The sequence below is a fragment of the Passer montanus genome, unplaced genomic scaffold (genome assembly GCF_014805655.1).
Source record: "Passer montanus isolate IOZ18808 unplaced genomic scaffold, ASM1480565v1 scaffold87, whole genome shotgun sequence".
NCBI lineage: Eukaryota > Metazoa > Chordata > Aves > Passeriformes > Passeridae > Passer > Passer montanus.
In genome coordinates, this window is record NW_024374034.1 from 2,619,676 (window position 1) to 2,644,827 (window position 25,152).

Below are 25,152 nucleotides of genomic sequence, written 5' to 3' on the forward strand. Positions count from 1 at the left end.
CAAGGGGATCTCACTAATGCAAATAAATATCTCCAAGGCAGGTATCAGGAGGAAGGTACCAGACTCTTTAATGGTGCAAAGTGACAGGATGAGGAGCAATGGCATAAACTAAAACACAGGAATTTCCACCTCAATACAAGGAAGAACTTCCTTCCATTGAGGGTGGCAGAGCACTGGAAGAGCTGCCCAGGGAGGGTGTGGAGTCTCCCCCTCTGAAGACATCCTAAAACAACCTGGGTGTGATCCTCTGTCACCTGTTCCAGGTGACTCTGCTTTGTCAGGGGGTTGGATTGGGTCCAGAGGTGTCTTCCAAAGTAATGATTCTGTGATTCTGGACACAGTTTCCAAAGCCACCCTCAGCTTCTGCTACACATATTCTGGCGAGTGTGTCTCACTGAAAATACCAGATGGGGCACAAAGTCCTGGGAGATGAGGCAGAAGACACAAATGCCCTCTCCAGGAAGACCCAGCTCACTATCCTCATTGAGAACCATGAGGACAGTATCTGGTGTCAGCTTACACTAATTTGGGTGCCAGCACTCTCTGTAGTAATGCAAAAGGCTCAGGTGAAGGTGAGATGATGAAGCACAGTTAGGGATCCTCTGGCACTCAAAGAAAATTGGTCTTTTTTAAAAGAATTTGCAGCACAAAGAAAGGTACTCAAATACCACATGAGAAGAAGCACCACATATAGTTTGTCAACAGAGGCACTATTAGGAAACACTACTGACAAGACACGGCATTAGCTGAACCTATCTGTTCACTGTAGTTGTATGTAATGAAATTTTTAATTCATAATTAAATGTTGTATTTTAACCAATTATTAGAAGATACATTTTGTTGTTCCTTTGGAGACCCGTCATGTTCAAAGCACTAAGTGATATAGATAATGCTATTCTGACATCACCTTGTAATCTTCCAGAGCTTGATTTTTCCAATTTGAATACTGTCCTTTTACTGTGGACAGTGTGGGGACACCTGGAATGCCAGTAAAGCAAAATGTGCGAAATATGACCAAATTACTAAACTAGAGACAGGGTCATTCAATTTATGCTTCACCCTTCTGGTCGTGCCCCTGCCAGTGCCACCCAGTTCTGTCAATCTCTTTGCTGCATGCAGCTGTTGTCACAGGCCAATTAGTTTGTTGGCCGTTCAGGAAGAGACCATTTTAATGCTACACATTCATATACACTGTGTAGCACAGTGAAACCTTGTTCACTCATTAAAGCCCTACTGGTAGTACTAAAATGATTATGATACCACCCACATAAGAGGTAGCTCACCAACACAGCACTTAAAAGACCACCTGGAAATGCTGAGGCATGCAAGAGTAATAGGGAAAATAACCAAACAATCCCTTTCAAATCTTTAATAAGAAAAATGTTTATTTTGTGACAGATTTGTATTCTTTAAAATACATTGTTTTGTCTATGATGTGTTCAGTTAAATCTACGATGTATTCAGTTAAATCATTCAGTTAAATCTATAGTGTGACAAAAAAAACCTAACAGTACAAATAATAAAACTTTCCCCACCACAAGCAATGTATTAATAGGCAGCCCAACCCCCAAACAGTTTCGCCCTCTGAGACTAACTCAGAACCACGGTTTTAAAACTAATTAGCAAGGTAACCTTTTTCCTCTTCCCTTAGGAAATCTACTGTGGTCGATCCAAAAAATATCCAATCCAAAATGCAGATCTAGGCTTCTTGCCAGCCATTACTGAACTAATTCCCACAACAGCCCAGAGAGTTTTAGCCACAGTCAGCATGCAACTAAATATATGTTTACAGCTAAAGCACAAGGTGTCGGTTGTTGTGTGAAAACTTTCCATTATACTGCCCATTCTTAAGAGCTTACAAGAGTTCACTAAAAATAGCAAGCTAGCAGCATAAAACCGCACATCATAAAACACATAAAACTACACACAGTAGCACTGTTTGGCTCATTCATGAACTTTTTAGATGAAGGAGCATCAGCTTTTCGTTATCCTTACAAAGACAAACAACAGGAACAGGCCTTTTCACAATGGTTTTTTACAGGACAGCCCAGATGCAAGGGCAGCAGTACACACTTGGCAGTCCCTGTGGCAGCATCTCCATGGCTGGGCAGGAGCACTCCATAGCCCTGCACACAGCTCAGCTCCCGTATCCACATGACAAGGCCAGTGTCGGTGTAAAAGCAGGCAAATGACAGAAGCGGGACAAACACTTTCCTAAATCCATGGGAAACTCAAGAATTACAGTGTCTTCCTGACACTGAGCTGGCCAGAGGATAAAGCCTAAAGCTGACATTAAATTTACACCACTGGAGCACCACATGAGAGAAAAAGTAGAACAAAAGGATGTGCCCTAAAATGTCCTTTTATATGTCCTTTTCACAATAGAGGTGCAATCCCTTTTCATATTCATATTTTCATATACACCACTAAATATACCCTGTGTATGCTTCTGGAAATATTCCCAGGAACAGCCTGGGAAATAAAATTTCTATTTTATTTGCAACCACAGCTAAAATGAAAACACTTCTGAGAGCAAAAAATACCTATCTGCTCTTCATTCACACCTCAAATTCCTCAGGAAATCAAAAGCACCAGTTTTAACAGTCTACCTTTAACTCACAGCTAAATATGGCTTTCATCTTCATGGAATAAAATTATTAGAAGCTCATCAAGGAACTGAATACATTTCTGGACTATGGCACAGAAGTTAAAACACAGGGAGTGGGGCAGTCTGTAGCTCTCAGCAGCAATCAGTAACCTGCTTAATACTGTTCTAAATTCAGTCTTTACATTATCAGCTTCTGGTTAACAGAAGAAATTGGCAAATATTTAGCCAATTCAATAAGTTATTACTATATATAGATGAAACAGGGTCTTGTGCAGTGCTATCATCACAAAACACTGGCTTCAAACCTGTAATGGCTTGACTTAGTTTAACCACAGGCCAGGCACTATTCCCTTCATAATTTTAAGTTAGTATGAAGGTCATCCTGTGAATACAGCACTGGTTCCTCTTGCTGAGCACCCCCTGCTCCTCACCTCTGCCTGCAGCAATCCTGCACAAGCCTTTGGTAGGGCAGACAGCACTAATCCAAAACACTGCCTGCTTTGGCTGAAACAGCTCAGCCTGGCTGAAACATCTCCTTGTATGTTTAGGATGGTAATTTCCCAGTGGAAAAAGCCTCATATGTAGGGTGAGTCCCTTTCAAGAAGGCTCTAGAGAATATGGGCTTAGGGGCACAGAGATGGTTCAGGCAGAGTGAAAAAGGCATTGCCCCACATAGCCTGAAACAGGGGTTTGGCCAGTGTTGCAGTAAGTGAAGCAGGCCTGATGCACTCAGGGACTGCTTCCCAGGCACTGCAGGGCCAAGTGAGGCTGAGCAGCACTGAGCACCAGGCACAGGCTTCAGGGCACAGTATTAAAGAGGAAAAAATATCAATCCTATGTCCATATAATAATTTTTTACTATTTGTACTCTCTTAATTTAGTTTTCAACAACATTTAGCATTTTATTTCATTCCTATCTAAGATGTTAATGGCTATTCCAAGACTTTATTTGAAATAAACAAAATAAATTATTACTGGAAGCCTGAGCCAGGAAACAGTGAAAGTTAGGGGAAGTATGACGAATGCTTTATAGGCAAACAGGGTGAATTTTATACATGGCAAATCCAATCTGCTGTGTCTTTTACTCACCGTTTGATGACTTCGGTCACAGTAGCGCAGCCCAAAGTAATCTATTTCCACCAGGTTTAAGTGACGAAATACGTAGCCCAGGACAACCGACCCTTTCGTTGACTTCTGTGGGAAAGAATTTACAGAGCCTATTCACAAAGATGCTCTGCCATTGTCAGCTATGTGCAGTGGCATTCATGCATTCAATTAGCTTTGTCTAAAAAAAAAATAGGCAGTTCCCAGTGCCTTTAACAAAAATTTCAGCAGTACAGATGAAAATATTTTGCATGTTCGAAAACTAATTCTGTAAAATACCATTAGGAAGCTGGCAAGGTAGTAGTTACACAATACCAAAAGAAAAACAAACAAACAAACAAAAACCCCACAGTTCTAGTGAACACAGCATTTTCCAAATCCCACTCACCCTTCCAGTACAGGCCTGTCACTCAAACTTTGACAATGGAGAACAGGAGGCAAAACTGCCCTTAAGACCTAAATTATACATCATTAACTTCTCTGTTACTAATCTTTGTAAAGAAGACTAGTTTTATTTGTTTTCTTGTAAAACATATTTTATATTAGAAGGGAGAACAGTCCAACACCCTGAACTGAAATAATCCCACTGTTTTCTTGAATAGCACTTTGTTAAGTGTCTACGACAGTATTTGCAAACAATGTTGGGGACAATATGCTCTACAAAAAGCTCACTTCCACCCGAATGCCTCTTTATTTGTTGCTTCACCCAGCAGCCAACAACAAACAGATGAGGAAGATGGAGAATAATTACAGAGAATGATCCCCTTTCAGAATCAATTAGAGCCTTTGATTATTACAGTCCTAAATTCCACAAGAAAATATGGACATAACTCATAATAGGTTTTGCTTAGCTGCTTCATATTTTATATACTAGACTGTAGTAAAATCACCACAGAGAAAAGAAGCAGAAAGTCGAAGCTATGAGATATTGTTTGTGCATTTTCATTTTCTAGCTTATGAACAGATAATTTCAAAATTAAAATGGCAAATAATACTGATAAAAAAATTCTTTAATTTAGTTCTGCTGGTGAAGTATCAATCATATGACAACAGTGAAGGTCTGTTTTTTTTCCAGCAAGTGCATTTGGTCAGGAGTCATATCTAATCCCATGAGCAGAGACAATACAACATTTTCAGGTGGCCACTCACACACTAAGCAAGTCATGACAAGGTAAATACCTCTGGTAGCCTGGAAATAGCATATCTATGCTATTCACCAGATTTACTATATATTTGCCTAAATTAGGAGATGTACTTGAAAGGTTCTCTTTGTTTAAATCCATCAGACTGGTTGTTTACATCAGGCAACTGCAATTACATATTCCCTCAGCGTGTACAGTGAGCCTTAATGATCAGCCACAAAACAGAGGGCAGTCTGGGGGGAAAGATGATTAAGGTAAGCAGAATTTCACTACATCTCAATTTATAAAGCTGGATAAAGCAGAGCAATACAGTGATTTTATCATCAGTTTCATCAACAAGAAGCTGAAGGCATGTTGTGAGAATAAGGCAAGTCAAGCTGTAGAGTGACTATCAGGAGCACTGCAGAAAAAAGTTGAAACAAAACAAAACACACCTTAAAAATACTAAAAATACAGGTTTGATTACTAGACAGTAGGGATTTAAGACTGAAGTAGTAATTATCCTCGCTCATTTTATTTTTAAATTAGTTGTCATTCAAAAAAAAAGCAGAGGAGATATCCCACTAAAAAGGACATCGTTATAATTTGTGTGTGGACTTGATGATCCTGGTGAGCCCCTTCCAGTTGGCATGTTCTATGATTCTGTGTCATATGAGGCAAATTACCTTCAGCATTGTTAACTATTTCCATCATCATTTAAACAGTACAGCAAGGTCTTGGGAACCTAGGGCTGGACAGGCATCTTTAGAAACAGACAAAAGTTAAAAATAACACTCCCAAATGACCCATGCAGATAAATGATGGTAACACTTCTATCTGGGCACTAAACATTCAGAGAACACTTCAGACTAAAGGATCTCCAACATCAGCCACCCAGAGTTGATGGTTTTTGACACAGTTAACCACAGTGAGGTGAGTAAACCCTTGCAGAAAGTAAAAAAGGGGTGCCTGCACCATGGCTTACAGGACACATCGAGTGGTGCCCACTCAAGCCTTGCTCAGCTTCTGTGACTGTGTGAAGTTCAAATCTGTTTCCTTTCAATGAGCTTTCCACTCCTTGTCTGACCAGTACCATTATTTACAGTATCAGTTTATTTTATTAACAGCACTGAGAACAGTGATTGAGCCACCAAGATGAAGCTGTCAATTTCAATAATGTAAGTATTATTTTACTTACAATAACAGTACACAATCCTGGGAGTAATCAAAGAAGCTTAAGTCATACAGGAGTTCAACTTACATGACTCTGCACCAGTTTAGAATGCAACTACCCTTCTTGGATGGAAGTCTTCTGCTTCATTCAGTTGAGGAATGCACAAGGAGTTTTTGGGACAGCTTTCCTTCTATGGACTCTAAAGCTGGTGAGTTATCCCCAAGAAAGATGCATATATCAGATCTGGTTTGGTTAAAATTAAAGCCTCCTTTCTTTCCTTTCAGAGATAAATGGCTTCTAACTTGCTTTTTACTTATACTGCTAGGCAGATAGAAAACATAAAGCCCTGTTAATTTGACGCAGCTCAGTTAACACTTCAATAATTGCAGGTCCTGCAGAAACAGGTGGTCTGACTGTGAGGAAAGGCTGAGCAAACCCATCCAGCTTACAACGGCTGGGGGCTCTCCACTTCTACAGCAGCAAGGTGCTCAGTGCTTTGGTTACCCTCAGCCAAAACAGACTGCCTGTTGTAGTCTCCACAGCCCTCTCTGCCAATCCTTTTCACATCCTTCAGCACAGCCTGCTGAACACAAAGAAGTTCTTTGCAAGGAAACAGCCAGGATGTGGGCCAGGACCTGTTCTCACACCTTTCAAACCTCACCTTCCTTAACCTCGTATTTTTCCCAGCACCACGGAGCACTGTCCATGTAAACACTGACCCTTGCTGAAACCACTGCAGACTCATTTTCAGTTGAAGTTCTCAGTTTTAGCCACATGATTTCAGGGTTTCATGCAAGCAATTTGCATCTTCAAGTCAAATCAAGAAAGAAGTTTTGCTGATGAATCCCTTAATAACTACTTCTCAGTCCTGAAACGCATTTTTACTGCATTTGCTCGAACTTTTGCAAAGTAAGAGAAGCTATCTTATTACCCCTGATAAAATTACAGCAAAATTCAGCAAAGCTGGAAACCAAAACTATCAAGGACATTAACAGGATTACATTCACATCATGTGGCATTGCAAAAATTATATAATCTGCCTTGCATTAAACTCAGACTTGCAAAAGGTTTGCATTCTTAGGGGTAAACCCAAATACATTTGAAAATACCATCAGCAATGCTTTCAAGAGAGAACAAAGAATTGTTTCAATGAGTCATAACATCTTGCTTTACATGTTAGCACTGTGGCTTCATAAACCAGAAAGGCAGGTTTATACTGGTGAAAGAAAATGACAGCCAGAACATTCAGGAGCAGGCTGATTTAACTGTCATTTTCTTAATCAAAGTGAAATTATTCTTTTAAAAGCAGTACATAGGGTTCTGTGTTTTAACATATTCATATTACTCTATATTTAGACACCAGAAATTCTTCTCTTTCACATAACTCACTGCTTTTTAGCTTCAGTGAGGTTTTTCTTGTTGGGTAGTTTTAAATTTCCTCTCTTGAGTTGTACAGAGCAGTGGAGGCCACATCAGAACTATTACTGACATAAACTGAATTTAAAGACAAAATCTCTGCCCCATTAGGATGCTAGTCCCTCTATTGAAGGAAAAGTGCTATAGGTAGTGAAGCCTCTTGTTATTATCTCTTTTAGATCAAGCTAACATCACGGTGCTTTTCTCCCAAAAATAATTCAATCCACACACTCTACCTCTTACAACCAAAAAAAAAAAAAAAAAGCTAAGGAAGATGCAGAATTCATGAGCCTTTGCTCAGAAAAAGGGCTTAGAACTTACGTTGAACATAACCTTTGCCTTTTGAGATGCCCATCAGAGAGTCTCCCCTGACGCAGCATGCTTGGGATACCAAATTGCGCTATTTGCCCTAGGTAAAGGTTACTAAGGAGACATTAAAATTATGCACAAAGGTAGCACACAATCATGCATGAGAGTGAGCAGACACAGAACAGAAATAGGTGTCTCCAAACAGCATTTTCTCACTTTTCTCTTTGGCCTATTCTTCCTCCTTACCTCAAGCTCTGAGAAGACTAGACACCACTGCAATTTTTCATCACCTTTCCCTGACAAAAGCAGCAAGGCATGAATTCTGAAATCAAAGTTCTTGGTTTTCAACAATAAAGACTAAGGACCCCTTTTCCCCAAGGCAGTATGCCACCCAGGCCTCAATTTGCATACCACATGTTTAAGCCCAGAAAAGTCTTTAAATTAAAAATGTTAAACATTTACAAATATTCACCCAGACAAAATAGCTTAACCTTAATTTCCAGAATGCATGTCCAAACAGAGAAGAATTTACATTAGTGTTATTTTATATGTGCAAGGCATTCCCCAGCACAATCATATAACAGAAGTAAATACTTTGAGGAACTGAGAATTTAACAAATACAAATGAAACACCCAGGCTGCCCTAAGTATACATCATTAAAATGAACCATCCAAAAAGCATTAATCCATCCCTGACTCTCTGCTTGTATTTCACTGGCAGCAGACATGCCAACATATTTTCAGAGGTTTTTGTGTGAGCACTGCTTGGGTTTATGGACACAGGCAGACTTCCCTATCACTGTTGCCAAGAACTTGACATGATGTCTGATGTGCCCGGATGTTACAGATGACACAGAATTCTAAGTGCTGTATATTAAGATACCTATGAATCAGTTTAGTTTTCAGTAGTGGTCAATCCATTGCATTCCAGTCAGAAAATGCTATTCTAGGAAAAAATGTCTGAAAATGCGCCATATTTTTTTTGGTTTTGCAATTATTGTATCTATCACAAATTCATCTGCTCAGGAGCAACCTCCTTGAGAGAGGGATACATTCCTAGAAGCATGGGCTCCAGCCAGTTAAACATTTCTCCTTGTGACTACTGGCTGGAGTGCACTTTGAGGCACTGTCACAGATAGATATAAACTAATTTACTTAACTCTGAAACACAGAAGAAAACAAGTTAAAGAAATTATCCTTTAAAAATGTTTTGCTTATGGGAAATCAGTTCAGTGGGGTCCTTTTTGGGGAGAAGATGTAAGCAAGTATATTTATATTTACATGGTATAGCAATGCAATTTGGACATGCACACACATTAAAAGCAATGCTCTTTTGGAGGAAAGGAATCAAAGCCCAATGAAGACAACAAAGGGCAAGTAGAGCAAGCAAATACGTAATGGGAAGACAAATTTTGGAAATGTAATTAAATACTTACTAGAGCTTTAAAATTGATCTCTTCTCTGCAGTGAATGATATTTTACAAAATGGCAGCAACTGGTTCTGTTTAGAGGAATTTTAGCCATATAAATTTCATTTTAAAATCTATCCACTAGTCTTTCCCCTGATATTAACATCCAGTTCATTAGCATCTACATTCACCATATGACAGATGAGTTAAGCTACCAACAATAATGCATTTCAAGTTTTCACAAAAAAGAGCTCTTCTGAAGAACTGAATACCAATGAACATTTCCATTATTCTAATGTACTTTGAATAAATCTACACCTAAGAAAGGAATTATGACAGTAATAATGAAATTTAAAAATACAGAATACAACCACTCATTGGGAATGGTGAAGACATAGGTTGCTATTGTTTTTCTACTTTTTGAAACTGCTCTTCATTCACAGCTGTGTGACCTGGTGTAGCTTCTTGTCAGGAGAGGGCCCTTTACTCTGGGAATTGAGCAGCTCCATGGTACAGCACTTAGTAGAAGGATCACTCTGACAGAGAAAGGATGCTTTACTTACTTTTGGCACATTCATTCTAAATAAAGTAAGCATCCCCTGTTTTCTAGGTGAGTTTCATGACACGGTTTCTACAGTCATTGAAATCTTTCTCGGAATCTTTCTCATAAAAACTTGCTGCAATTTTAAGTCTCTTTTTTTTTTGCTGCTGCTTATTTTCTGCATTATTGGTTTGTGTTTTGTCTCCTTTTTAGATATTTTGCCTTATTTATTTTTCTTCCTTTATTTGTTATGGTTTTTTTATGGCAGTATTTCTCATGCTAGTTGTCAACTAACATGCAAAATATCCATTGAGGAATAAATAAATAGGTATAATCTTTCGTAGCTTCTTGTCAGGAGAGGGCCCTTTACTCTGGGAATTGAGCAGCTCCATGGTACAGCACTTAGTAGAAGGATTACCCTGACGGAGAAAAGATTCTGTACTTACTTTTGGCACATTCATTCTAAATAAAGTAAGCATCCCCTATTTTCTAGGTGAGTTTCATGACACGGTTTCTACAGTCATTGAAATCTTTCTCGGAATCTCATAAAAACTTGCTGCAATTTTAAGTCTCTTTTTTTTTGCTGCTGCTTATTTTTTGCATTATTGGTTTGTGTTTTGTCTCATTTTTAGATATTTTGCCTTCTTTATTTTTCTTCCTTTATTTGTTATGGTTTTTTTATGGCAGTATTTCTCATGCTAGTTGTCAACTAACATGCAAAATATCCATTGAGGAATAAATAAATAGGTATAATCTTTCTCGTATCAGTCATCTAGTCCTGGTATATTTGGTTCTATTCCTCCTATTTGCAATTCTGTGATTTCTGCCTTTGTGCCAAAGGGAGGCACTTGAGGTACTAAAGTCTCAATTCTAACACACCATCTTTTCCTATGGAAAGATCTATCCATCCACTTAAACACTCCTTTTAAATTTTGTGTTGCATGCATTTTCATGGAGCATATTAAACTGATTATGCACAGCAGTTTTAGAGCACAGGGACTAAAAATTTAAATATGTCACTTTCTTTGCTTAACTGCTTTAAGTGTGACTGACAAGGGAAAGTGTCAGTAAAGAGTTGAACTCTAAAAGGCTTTACAGAAAGAGAAATGTTAAAAATTAAGGACTAGACACTCACTCTGTCAAACTGCTCAGGGATTTTACTATCACTTCAGCTGTTAAAGAAGAAATGAAGTTATACTCTCATTATAAGAATGGCTCAAACTATTATCTGGCAGGATGGTTAGAAGGTTTTCTGTGTTAGATTGTTTGGGAAGCTTTTAGGAGCAAGAAGAATGGGAAGGAGAAAAGGTCAGTGAACATCTTGCCAATCCTTTATTTTGCCATTTTTTCATTCAGAATGAATAGCTGTATTGTCAGAGCTGAGCATACCTGCAGAAGCTTGTTTGTACAGAGCTCCACTAGACTGAGCAACAAACAAACCACCTTCTCATGCTCTCTCTCCCTCAGCAAAATCCCAATTTGGTGCCCTGCTTACCACCTACTCTCAGCCTTGTTAACATCTTTGCCTTCAAGATGCTTCTTCTTTTCTTAAGATAATTATTTCTGCTGCTCTCTGACTTTTACCTGTGTCACCCCCTTGTTTTTCTTCCCCCTCCTTTAGTCTCCACTGCTTGAAGTCTCATCAGTGTTCTGATCATGAAGTCAGCAACTTATGATGGTAATTCCCAAGTAGATTCTCAATTAATTTTTTAACTCTTTCTTTCTAAATCCCCATGTTCAAGAGTAAAGGCTACAACATATAGAACACAGAGACTTAAATCTTCAAGTCAATTCACGCCTTAGATAGAAACCTCTATCAAGCTCAGTTATTTTGTTTTAATAATTTCTTATATTTTCCTTCTTCAAAAGCAATGGTGCTAGCATGATTTTGTTTATTGGATTATTCTGTAAATTGAACTCTCTCATTATCAGTCAAGAGATATTACAAGAGAAAAAGTTACAAGAAAAACAGTGGAACCTTCTCAGATACAAAACCAACAGAAAGGACAAAGAGAAGGTATATTTCTTGATTGGACAGAGCCACCTTTTCTCCCTAGCTCTGGCATAGGTGACTCAGGGAAGAAAGAGAGGGGGAAATGCAAAACGAAAATAGTAGCTCTCCCCATGCAACAAGCCTTTCAAAGCACACAGATCTTTGGAACTTTCCTCTTTCACCACAAACCCGAGGGAATCCTGCCCACCCAGAGCCACTCACATCCCAAAAAGCTTTTCCCAAACACTTTATGATTTTTAATATTTAAAAGTTTTATTTCCAATTGATGAAGTTCAAATTCTTACTTGGGCTGACACCACCTAGTTACTTACTTCTGCAGTGGTGACAGACAGAAGGCAAAGGAATAAAATTGTACACATGATTTCTGTACATCTTTGACAATTTGATTGCCATGGTGCATCCCAGAAAACTGATTCACTATACTGGAAACTTAATTCCTAATTTCTCAAACTAAACATCTGGAATTTCATATTTTTAAAAAATTGAAGATCGACATTTTTTAAAAAGTCTTCATTTTTGTTCAATAGACATTTCCCATTAGAGCAATGGAGAATACACTGCAAGTATTTTGTTCTAAAAATAGTTTTCCAGATATTCTCATTAACAAATGCCACACACAAAAAAACCCAGTCAACATGTTTGCACCAGGACAAGAATAAGTTACCCATTAGCAGGCCATAATGGCTGCTAATGGGGAACTCTATACACCTGCATTCTCTCCTTCCCCTTCTAGAATTTCTGGCTGTCCTGAAGAGATGTTATCCAGTGCCACACACTGCATGGGCTCATATTACCATTTTACTGGTGCTGGGTGGCGTTCAACTTTAACAGGCTTGACTGAAAACAAAAAAGCCAAAACCACAACATAAAAGCCCGTGCATGGGAAAGGAAGGACGCCTCACGGAGCCGCGACAGCAGAGGGGGATGAAAAGGAGGTATCCATCACAACTCCCAGCTCTTGTCACCCTCTGCTAGTGCTCCCTGGCCCCTCACACCCACACTCACAGCCAGAGTGCCTCATTCAGCTGTCAATCAATTCCAGAATAATTCAGCTGTCAATCAGTCCCCGAATCGCTGCAGATTCCAGCCCTGCATATTCAGATAAAATAGAATTCAAGAAAGCCCTTTTTTTTTTTTTCCAGAATGATACTCCTGCACATAACTAAACACAAAGTGTTAAAATAGCAACACACGCAATTTAAATTTAAAGCATCGACAGAACCTGCCAACCATTAATTCATTCTTTTGTGTGAATGTGGTAGTGTCACCACCAGTTGTTTCCCCTCCCCCTGCAACTCACACAGGACTATCACTGTCTCCTTCCTGGCATCATTGCTCATCCCTGGCTGCCAGTGCTGTGCTCCTTAATTAGATCTACCCATGATGTAACCCAGGCGGTTTTGCGTGCTTTCTCGAACCACTTCCCAGTTCCTTGCCCCTTGTCCCCACATGCTGCCTCGTTCCACAGAGCATTAACAGCGCCCTCCATACTCACACCCCCTTGTCGCAGTCACTGCTGCTTCCCCCAGCCAGACACGCACTGGCTCCTGCGGATTGCACTGAATCCTCCCTCCACTACTCCGACCCACCTCCAATCTGTTTCTTCACTCTCCCCTGCCGACTTTGCCCTTGTCCCCACGTGAATCAAGATAGGAAATTTCTCCACACTCTCATGTTATGAATAAAAAGTTATCTATTTTTTTAAGGTTGCAGAGTAAAACAAGTTGGACCACTGCTGTTAAGTTGGCTTCATTGTTAAGAGTTCTTCTTCAATTACCTGTTAATGGTTGGTGATTAACCATTGTCCCCCTGAGGCTTGCCAGGGAGGGACACCGGGACCCTGCAGGTACCAGGAGAATGGGAGTGGCATCAGAGCTGGTATGCAGATGAGAAATGCATTGCACCAAATTTTGCAGTTTTCCAGGAAAACCCCTAAAAACAAGGAGCCAACATAGAACTAGGGGACCTAGGTGATGTCTAAGGATGGGAGCATAGTCCAGTGCCTGCTTGGATCCTTTTTGCTTCTCACCCTAACCTCAAAGATGTTGACTTGAGAGACGACCCGGGATGTTGGACCGAAAAGGGGGAATCTCCTACTCTCCCGTGAGGACAGAATCCCCAGCTCTGCCTGCAAACCAGCAGACACAGCTGCATCACCCTCCTTCTCCGTGCCACTCCTGGGAGCACCGGTGGCGTGGGCGAGACCCGTCGATTTCTCCCCACCGGAGCTGATTCTTTTTAATAAAGGCATTAAAAAGGAGAAAGATCTCCTGCCCATTTATTTCATCTCATATTGTGGGACAGGTAACACAGAGACACATTTCACAGCTCCAGATGCAAGAAAATAGTTTTCAGTTTTGGTGCCCAAACTCAAGTATCAGGAACACCGGGATCTGATCGGGCCAGTGTGACACAGCATCCTAACAGGACTTCACTGATAAAGTCTGAGGAAATCTCTCCTGAGACAGAGATTCCAGCACCCTAAATGGGCATATTTTAGGCATATCTTTAAAAAAAAAAAAAGGGAGTACAACATATCTTTGGCGTGGTGATCATGCTGCCAGCAATTGTAATCTCTTTCCTCCAAGAGTTTCTCAGACAAAAGTTGCCTAGTTTTCCTTTTCATGGAAATAGGTAAACTGATTTTAACAAAACTTTGTGAAATAATTCATTGCAGACTTTGAAAACTGATAAGTAGAAAACCTACAAAGAGAACAACCAACTCCAGTAGGGCTAACAATGCTCTCCCTTGCGCCTTCTCTTCAGCAAAGAAGCTTCTCCTACAAGCTTCTCACACTGACTTTACAGCTATTTCCTCAGAGATTTCATTAAAATTCAATATTACTCTGAACAAGCTCTTGGGCAAGGAACTGTAGCGATAACACATCTATCTCCCTACGAAAAGGTAATGCACAAAATATTCTGTGTGGCTTCAAGGCAAACTATGGCTTATTTTAGTGAGATTTTCTTTCCCTGTGACTTCCATTCTTTTTCCCTTCAGCAATTAAACCTCTCAAGTAGTGACTTGACGTTAATCACAGTCATTCAAGCAAGGACACTACTTTCTCAGGGCTTAATCTTCATTGGATCCCTAAAATGGGTACTATATTTTGAAGTGTCTTTATATGATATAGGAACTGCACAAACCACAGAACACAATTTACATGTTCACATAGTAATCAATAAAATGATCACAATCTCTTTGAGAGATGTTTAACATACCAAAGCTGTTGGGGAAAGAAGTTTTTAACATGAGGCTACAAACCAATTAACTGCTATACCTTGACTTGAAACCTATTCCTGCAGATGATTTTAATTCTCTGATATGGAACATTCAAGAAACAGACCATTTTATACATGGTCTAATATGATATGCAAAAGCCCTTTGGTTCTAGCCCAGATGGTTGGCCAGAGGCTTCTCCAGGAACCAGCTCTGGTGACTTCGGCGAGACAGACCATTTGATCCAGTCGCCCAAAAAACAAGTTTAATATAATAACAAAACAACAGACTAAACAGCATACACAGCACAAGAAACAAACCAGAAAAAGCTGGGGTCCAGGGTCTTCAGGGGTATTTATGTACTTTGGAAAGGGGAGGGGTTAAGGTTGGGTTTAAACAGAGGATCCAATAGGAACAAGTGATTCAGAATATTACAGTTACTGCAGCAAAAACTATCCAATGGCAATACAGAGAATATGGAACTTTCCAGTAACTATTTGAATAACAGAACTGGAAAATCTTGGGTAGCAGATCCTGCCTTAATCACGTGTTTGCTTCGTATTGAAGCTTCCATGGCTTCAGATTGAAGCTCCCTCCATTGTTCAAACTGACCCAAACAGATATGTATTATATATATTTACATAGATGAGAGTTATGTTTTATACATGGTGGCAGTTTGCCTATGTAAGTTAACAAGAACATTCTATATAATGAAAAGAAAAAAGGAAAAACCACTCACCTTAATTGGCATCTCTACAATACATCTCAATGAAGGAGAATATAAAGCGATTATGTACATGTGCAAATGTGGATAAATTTCTTTACTGCCATCTGATAGGCAGATTAGTGATAAGCATAGTATAAAGATCTATACACAAAGATGGCACACATAATTTTACAGAACCAGATCCTTCTTTCTTTATATTTTGTACCAAACCAACAAATATGTCTGTGCATTAGTGAAAGTTGCAGAGATATAAGCAATTAACACCTTAATGCTCATAGTCTCAGTATTGTGACTCCACTGAAAAAGACATCCTTGCAGCATCTCCATTATCAGATTAACGAGGTTAGTGAATTAAATGCCCTAGACATTCCACCCTTTCCTATCTGCTATACTCTATGAGTCCACTTACACATCTCAAGCAAGAAGGAAAACAGTTTTTCAAACAGCTTGCTGACTATGAAATCACAGACATATTTCACATTCAGGAAAAAAAAGTAGTTGATTATTACCAGAAGACAACAAAAATCTGTTTAAATTTTTCACTGGTGATGTGAAAATAACTCATTCAGATTTACATAAATGTGCAATTCATTACTGACTTTTAAGGCAGAGAATTTTAGATTAATGTTAGAAATAAGATTTTAAGCCTTTAGCCTAAAATTTGCTCACAGTGGAGCTACTGGACTCATGAGCTTAATCACCTTTCTTTGGACCCAAAGAGCACACAGGACCCAGCTACCTCCCAGTAATCAGAGTAAAAAACTGGTGATTGCAAGAAAAGCAAACTAAACTATGAAACTGAAGTCTGATTGTAAAAACTCTTCTGTTTAAATCCTCAGCTTGCAGGCAAGGCACTGGTGTATTGTCAGGAGTCTCCAGCAGAGAATCTACAGTTCTGTTACAGCTGTACTCTGCCACAGAGCACTGGATGAACGTCAAATAATCATGTTTTGAAGGAATTATTTTAAATACTGCATATGCCCAACACAATTCTTTCACTGCAGGCAAGTCATGACATGTTCTGCAGACTAGACCATTGCATTTCAAAAGACCACTACTTTCATTTTTAACTTGCTCAAAATGTACTTGGTTATGTCCGAATCTCTAAGGCAAAATTACCCATCTCTCCTCTGTGTTGCATACAAGACTTTTGGCAGCATTACTTTTGTTTACAATAAATTTAGCTTAGTGGATGGTTTGGACAAAATGCTATTCACTGAAATCTAAAATTAAAAAAAAAGAAAAAAAAAAAAGAAAAACCACAAAAAACCACCAACCAAAAAAACAACCTTTTGCTCTTTTGCTTAGAGACAGGAGGTTCACACCCTTCAGTTTTGATCTGATTGCTTGAGGATAAAATAACGTGGTTTGCTTGGAGTAAAGCCAGCAGCATATTCAGCAGAACTTAATAAAGTAATAGCCCCTAGGCTTCCCCTGGCATTTAAGAGGCACCATTTCTGTAAATTTTTAAGGTCTACCACTTCATGTGGACCTCAGCCATGCCCATATTCATCCCTTTGTCAATGGGCTGCTAAATGAGATATACCAAAGCAGTGATACTTGAAGTTCTGTTGCAAAGTCAGTGACTCTCATTTTCCAGAATTAATTGTGACTAAGCACCCTTCCTTGTCAAATATAAGGTTTTAGCTTTTACATCCTTTTTTTTTTTATATGAACTCTTGCTCGCAAAACTTCTCTGCTGACAATAACCACATCAGGACTGTTACGTGAGACAACACTCAAAACTACATTAGAATATGTATCTCTTTTTATGTACATGCCAGAACATGTGTGTAAAATTATTTTTAAATAACCATGTTTGTTTATAAGTAGAGGAGGTTGTGTTATTATTTAGTGTATCCCCCAAAATGCCTCCCAGCCAAGGTGAGATTTGAAACTTCATCCCAGGTAGCTAATAAAAGCAAGACAGACACTAAAACTGCAAGACTGTCTCTTTCCGTTGAAAGGTGCAGTTCTGTATAAGTCAAAGTAGGTTTCAGTAAATCTTTTCCACCATAAAAGTCTAAACCTAACAGGTGTTTATCCAGTATCCACCATGTTAAAAATTCATCCCAGCACTATTTCTCCCAGGCCCTGCTCCTCAGGCACCAGGTTGTATTACAATGTCTCAGCCATTACTAAGGATCAAGGCTTTCATTTATTTGCCCCATTAGCTCTAGCTGGAATACCCACTTAACAAATGCTTCACAGTCTCATCCAACTTCCCAGTTGTAACAAATCCAGCAGCTCCCACCAAGATGCCAAAGGGGTTTGACATCCCTGCTGAAGAGTGGGTGTATGCTAGCCTACACAGATGCTCCTGGGAGTATAATTCATCTGGTTTCAATGAAAATGAACCAGGATAGCACAGATCTCTCCGGTAAACTTCACAAATCTATTGGATTTTGACTTGCCATAGCCTGCTGACTTCTCAGTCAGAAACCTGCTAGGAATTTCAGGGAGGTATCCAATCAGCATGAAAATTAACAAGTCCCCCAGGTGGCAGGAGTCGCACTGGAGTAGTGATCAGTTATCCCAGCCACAGCACAGAGATAAAGGGCATTTGGTATATCCAGTTATGCAAAACATATGAGATTTCAACTGTGAATTGGTCATCTTCCAGAGTTATGCTGTTAAAATACACGACTTAAATCTAGATTGGACCTGGGAGGACTACAACACTACGCCAGTGATGCACGTGGCATACATCCAGTTAATTAAGGAGGAGTAGTGCTAGTGGCTTTGACATTTCCAAGGCCCAGCCTGGACCTGCTGCCATGCAACATGCCACTGAAGTCAGTGACAGAGGTCATTTATGGAGTGGACAGCACTACCCAGTATCTTCCCTGTATTCTAATATACATTTTAACAAAAACCAAAAACACAGAACAGGCAATAAACCGTCACTGAAAGAAAGATGATTAAAGATTATACAGGCTACCTAAGAAAATATGGAAAATACTCAAGATGGATGGTGAAGGTTTGCCTGGTCCTATGCACCCTCACTTCCTCCCAGAGTGAAGTAGTTCTCACTTCTTTACATTCAAACTCTTCACTACTTTACGGTTCTCTGACAGCTTCTATAAACTCAGCTGTTACCTAGCTGTCACTCCTTGCCACAAGAGCAAAAACTTCTCCTGGCAACACTAAGAAGAAAGGTGACTGACTCCATTAGAGAATCATAGAAAAGTCAAAGTTTCAAGAGAAAGACCTTTATGATCATTGAGACCAACCACTGACCCAGCACTGCCAAATCCATAACACTAAACCATGTCCCCTAAGTGCCACATGTCCACATCTTTTAGATACTTCCAGGATGATGACTTAACCACTTCCTGGGACAGCCTGTTCCTCTGTTTGACAACCCCTCCATAAAGAAATTTTCCCTATTATCCAATATAAAACTCCCCAGCACTACTTGAGGCCATTTCTTCTTGTTCTATCACTTGTTCATGGGACAAGCAAACAGTGCTCTCCTTCCAAGTGGTTGTGTTTGTAGAGCAATAAGATCTTCCCTGAGCTTCCTTTTCTCCAGACTAAACAACCCCCCTCATCAAACTTGTGTTCCAGACCCTTTCCGAGCTCCCGGAGAAGTTTCCCTTCTCTGGACATCCTCCAGCACATCACTGGAGGACCCCTTTCTCTTTTTTTGAGGGACTCAAAGCTGAACACAGGATTTGACTATTATCATAGTCTGAAATATGCTGCTGATGGTTCCTCAAGAAAGGCAGTTGATGGATTTGGGGATGTCACATTTTGACACAGAAGCAGAACAGTATGAAAATCAAGTGCAGGCAATTGAAAGCAAGTGAAATAAGAGAAACCATCACCCCCACTTGCACAGCTAGATTGAGAATGGTCCATGGAGGCTGCCAGGCAACACATTTTGCTCAATTCAGAGTTGTTGGTTGAAGCAGAAATAACATTACTGTTTTGCTAGAGGAACCCATCTTTTATCTCATTCAGAGCTGCAATAAACCAAACAATGCTGAAGCTCCCAGCTTGGGTAGGGGGACAGTTACCACGTAGGCCAAATTATCTGGAGAGGAGAAGGGTGGTTTCTCCTTACTGTAGCTCTGAGGTAATGCTTCATATATGTCCTCTATATCACTCTACTTTAGTCCATAATTGTGGACTAAAGTAGAGTGATATAGAGGATCTTGGTTCAAATAAAGCCCTAGGAACTAGCAAGAACAAACTCATTGCATGTTTTTACAGAAACTACACTTAGCACTAAATGTAAGATGGCAAAATTATGTTAATATTCAAGAATTGAGATGTTTGCAAATTTGTATTGACTTCATTTTGTCCACAAGTATTTTTAGTACTATTAACAGTTTTTCCTCTTCTGATAGGAAAGTCTTCTCTGTATTTATTCCCACAGTAAGAGTATTTTTTTTCTATTTCTCACCTCCACATTTGCAAGCATGATCACGCATCCTTTCTGTTACTAAAATGCTTATTTGTGTATGTATCTACTTCTTCTTACTTTTTTGCATAAATCCAGTAAGATCTATACAGATGAGATATGCCCAAGCAAACTTCAGCATTCCATTCCTAAAACTAATAAATATCATCACACAATACCAAGATCCAAGTGGCTAAGACAGGTTAATTACCAAAATACTATCGAAAAAGCCTATCCTCAAATATACACAAGTGAATTTTACATTCATTGTGCAGCTCCTTCTTTCAAATTAGAAGGAAAAAAACCACAATCCTCGTCATGAAACCCAGTATTAAGTTCTTTCCCTGGAGATCATAAATGCATTGCACATTTGACAGTGGCAAAAAAAAAATTTAAATCTCTCTCTGATTCATTTTATGAGTGCAACAAGTCTCAGAGACTCAAGATTTTTCAGGATCTTCAGCTGATACAAGGAGAAGAGCCTCAGTTGGGTTCACAGGGCAGTTCACAAGACCTGGAAACATCCAGTGTTCAAACAACTGTTACAAACCAGCTGGCTGCACTGTTCCAAGTGACAAAACTAAAGAAAAAGGTTGAACAAGATTGATGCACAGCTGTTGAAAGTCAAAGATATTGTTGGCTCACCTAACAGCAGAATATTGTAGGTCTTACTATGTTCCCCTATAAAATGTTTGCTCTTAAATCTGTCACAAAGGAGAAAAGGTGTGCAACTCCACTGTCAAAATCAAGTGGCATAAGTAGGCTCCAAATATTTCACTGTTTGACAAGTCAGCCAGTGACATGGCTGTTTTGACAGCACTCAACTCATTGTGTCCTAATCCTGCATTCACTGCACAAGAAAGATACTATTCAGAAAAACTGGATTTCACAGAAGGGCTTATATATAGAAATAAGCACAAAATTAAGACCTAACAAACAAACTGGGAAGTTTAAGATTTCTGTTTTATGGAAAAGGCAATTTTTGGAGTCCAATTATTTCAGTAGCTTACTTGAGAAACAGATGCTCATAAAATAGCAAACAGAATACTTTGCTACTAGGACTACGAAAAGGGCAACTATTTCCTTCTAAGTAATTTTATAGCCATTATAATACCTATTTGCCTGCTTTCAGAAACCAGACTGAAAGAAGGTAAGATCAGTTGCATTTAATCTGGTATATTCACACTCCTACCACCCTGAAAATGTTCTGGGATAATTAGGACCAGAAGTTACACATCAGAAGTCTTGTTAATTTGTAGTCACCATATGTAGAGTGGGATGAAGTACAACTTTTTTTATATTATTTACAGACAGACATGAGAAAATTCATGTTTATTCTTCACTCTCTCCTGGTTGCCTGAGTTACATGACATTGATTAAGCTTCCTTTCTGTAAAAAGGTGAGTTTATCCAAGTCCTAACCAAAGATAAAGCAGGATAAAGTTCTGCAGACAGCTGCAAAAGTTGCTAGTGGGGCGCAGCACATGGACGTACAGGTATCCATGAGAACTTATCTACACTGTGGAGAACTCAAGGGAGGGTGTAGTTACAGCAAGAAACAACAGAGCCAGACTCTCATCACAGATGCACAGTATGAAATGAAAGGATCACAAGATGCAGCAAAGGAAATCCCTCACTGGAAAGGGAGTAAATGCAGAAACAGGCTGCCCACAGCCACAGTTTATGGAGTTTCTGCCATTAGAGAGACTCAAAACTTGCTCTAACTTCTAAGGAAGATAAACTACACGACCTCCAGAGAGTCCTTCCAGCCTTAATGATCCTATCATACAACTTAACACAGCCCATAGAAGAGAGCTAATTAGTGCTGCATCACTTTTTCTGCATTTGTCTGAAATTAGACATGAATGTGAATAAGTGGAAATAGTAGTTTAGGGTAAGGATGCACATATCCTCAGCTTCCAAGAATGTTGTAAGAAACCTTTCTCATACAGAAATTATTAAAATAAATGTAGATAATTGATACAACTACAAAAACAGGGGGGGAAATCAGAGGTAATCTGTAAAACTCCCAACTGCTAACATAGCTTGTACAGACATCTAGTCAACAAGCATTATCAGTACTTTTTTACTGAAATGGTTATAAATAGTACACTTACTGTTCCAAGACAATAGAGTACTGTTTATCCAAATGCTACTCACTTTAACTTCGAAAATATTTCGAAATATACTGAAAAATATTTTTATGCAATTGTGACAGCATATGATTAATTCATAGTGGACATGCTCCTAGCAACTATTCCCACAAAAATAGTTTATGTACATTTTTATACTGCTAATATTTATATATAAGGAAAGCAGGAGTTAAAAGAAGTGACATAAATCTCTTATATATTAACTACAACTCTTAACTGCAGTGAGATATTCTAGTGTTAACCATCAAGTCAGCTTAACATTAAAAGTAAACATGCCAGAAGATAGGTTATGCATAAAGTCAATTACACAACTCAGCTCTGTTTACCTACAGCAAAATTTCCAGAAATGCTGCCTCTGAGGAGTTTCTAAAGAGAATAGTTAGAAACTTGAGGCCAGCAGCATTTGTCATGAGGTCTTTTCTGTAATTATTAACAGAAGACTCTTAGTTCAAGCAGACTATTTTCAATAAATTACTGTGCTGCTAACAGGGCCACTTTGAAACAATGGCACAAGCATCTCAGTGACCCTCTTAAAGCCATTTCAGTCACAGCATGATCTGATAGCTTAGCATTAATTATAACATAAGAGACTGACTTTGCAATTCTTACATTTACTTTTGTCTTCCATGGTTTTATTCAAATAACTTAGCTCTATGTACTACTATAAATTATAACTGTTGAAAAGAGAAAATTTTGGACAGCTTAAACAGGGCCAGATATAATCACTTCTGTTGTAACAGGACAATGCTTTGACTTTCCTCTGGGAAAGGCAATACCAAACTGAATTTGCTTACATTTACCAACTAGATGAGGAAAGAAGCCCAGTCCCAACAGAAACTGGAAATCAATTTTCACTCTCTGATAATTACTGCTTACAAACTGGCAAAAATTAAAACAAAGCCTTGCCATCACATAGAGCTGATATCCCAGAATTTAGCACTGAACTTATGGATGCAATTTCTGCCATCCATGTGACAGAGTCAAATCTGCTATGTTTTTGAAACATTACGTTGATAGAGGAAAACATTTCTTATGCATAACTTATAATTAAAAGCCATAGACAATTTTCTTACTAGAGCTTCGCAACTCAAGCAGTTCACAGCCAAATCTGCAGCTACAATTTGTTTCTCTAAAAGATTAAATTTCATTCTTCATTTATATACGGAAATGAGAAAGACAGTGTCTGAAAAAATGCAGAATTGAATACCAAATTCCAAGGATCTTTATCTGAATTTTTTTCTTTTTCTTTTTCCTTCTCTTCCAGCACAGGAGAAACAAGTGCTACCTGCCTATAAAGTTCAGGCAGACTATATAGCATCTCACAGTTCAAAAGTCATCTCCAAAGCAATACTTGCAAGTATTTTAATTATTATTAAAATTGTAAAGCACAAATTCTTTAAAAGCTGGTTGTTTCAAAGGCAAGAAGCAGAAACGTTTCTTAGTTGTAACAAGCAAAGCCCTAGCTCATCATGGACTAGGCACCATCAGAACTGTGTAAGTTTAGCATCTAAAAGGAAAGTTCCTTCCCTGCCAGCATACTCCTTAAAACTTTATACTTAAATACCTTTGGGGGAACTTTTCCAACATTTCTTTTGCTGTTTTATAAAGAAAAATGAAATAAAACATTCTGACCTTAGGTAATTTCATGACTCAAGACACTAAGATAGTCTCCCAGGGCAAAATACAATTTCATAACCTCCACATTATAGGCAGCTAGATAACTGATGGCTTCTTCAGATTACAGCTGTACCCTGGTTTAAATAAGTGCAGTCAATTAGCATGCAAGACATTTGTGTTAATAATGCACAAGGGAAGATACTTATCCTACTGGTCCTTCATTTTCTTATCTTTACAAAGCTGTTGGAAAGAAAATAAATTAACTCAAAATTTCAGCCCAACTCTGTGGTACTGCAGCCCCAGGCTCTGTTTTGGAAAGGAATATTGCAATAATTGGACCCCACACAGATACACCAGAAAATCTTGATTTAAAGCTTTTGCCTTAGGCATTGGTTCTATTTGTCTATAAAACCGAACCAAATCAGGTCTCAATCAAGAAATTATGCTGGATGTGAAGGTCACCTGTTAGCTGCACCATTTTCCACAGGCAGGTTCCACAAGAGCAACACATTTTAAACTCAAGAACATATTTCCAAGTATTTCAAACCAACCCAGCTGAAGAATAAGAAGACTGATTATTAACATTGTTTTCTTATGCATCCATGTGGATGACAATGCTGCTGTCTCATTCATGCCTCCCAAATTCTTTGGAATCCAGTCCACATGGTCTCATCTCAGCAGCACCGGGGGACACACCAGTCCCCCATGTCTTCACATCCAGATCCTGCAGTACCACAGAGCTACCCTGAGGTTGAGGAATTTGCAGCAAACCTGCTGCCACCTTGAGAAGGCCATGGCCATGCACCTGCACTTGCCAGTAGCCCCTGGAATGGGGAGTTCTGAGGCATCCAAGCAGACAAGTTTGTTGCAAGCAGAGAAAAATAAATTCTTGCTATTAGTATGCAACATCAGGCTTAACTTCAGGACACGTGAATTGACCCTAAGCCATTTTATTTATTTGAAATTTAAAAAACAAAACAAACAAACAAAAAATAAAAACACCACTGGAGGTTCCTGGACCCAGTAATGTGTTTTTCAATTAAAAACATTCAGTTTCTTAGAGAAATAAGTAAACATTATGTAAAAGCCAGTTTGATTCCTAATTTGCTGGCCTTTGAACTGCACAACAGTATTTTAAACAGAAAAAAAGTCTCCACAGTGTATGAAACCAAAGCCACAATACCACATCTCCTTCTGCTACCCCACACAAGGAGGGCACTTCAACAGAAAATCTCCAACCTGAGATACAACATACATGACATTAAAGAAAATACAAAAAATAAAACATATTGTTCTGTGGGGCAAGAAATGAGTTCACAACTACATGTTTCT

The 25,152-nt window shown here is 39.0% G+C and overlaps 1 protein-coding gene across 1 annotated transcript in view; it reads right to left on the reverse strand.

Moving 5' to 3' along the window:
* The window catches only part of EPB41L4A (erythrocyte membrane protein band 4.1 like 4A), a 127,348-nt gene that overhangs the window by 67,425 nt on the left and 34,771 nt on the right, over positions 1 to 25,152 (reverse strand). The window contains 1 exon segment of the mRNA XM_039733414.1: positions 3,698 to 3,802. Coding sequence (XP_039589348.1) covers positions 3,698 to 3,802 — 105 coding nt within the window.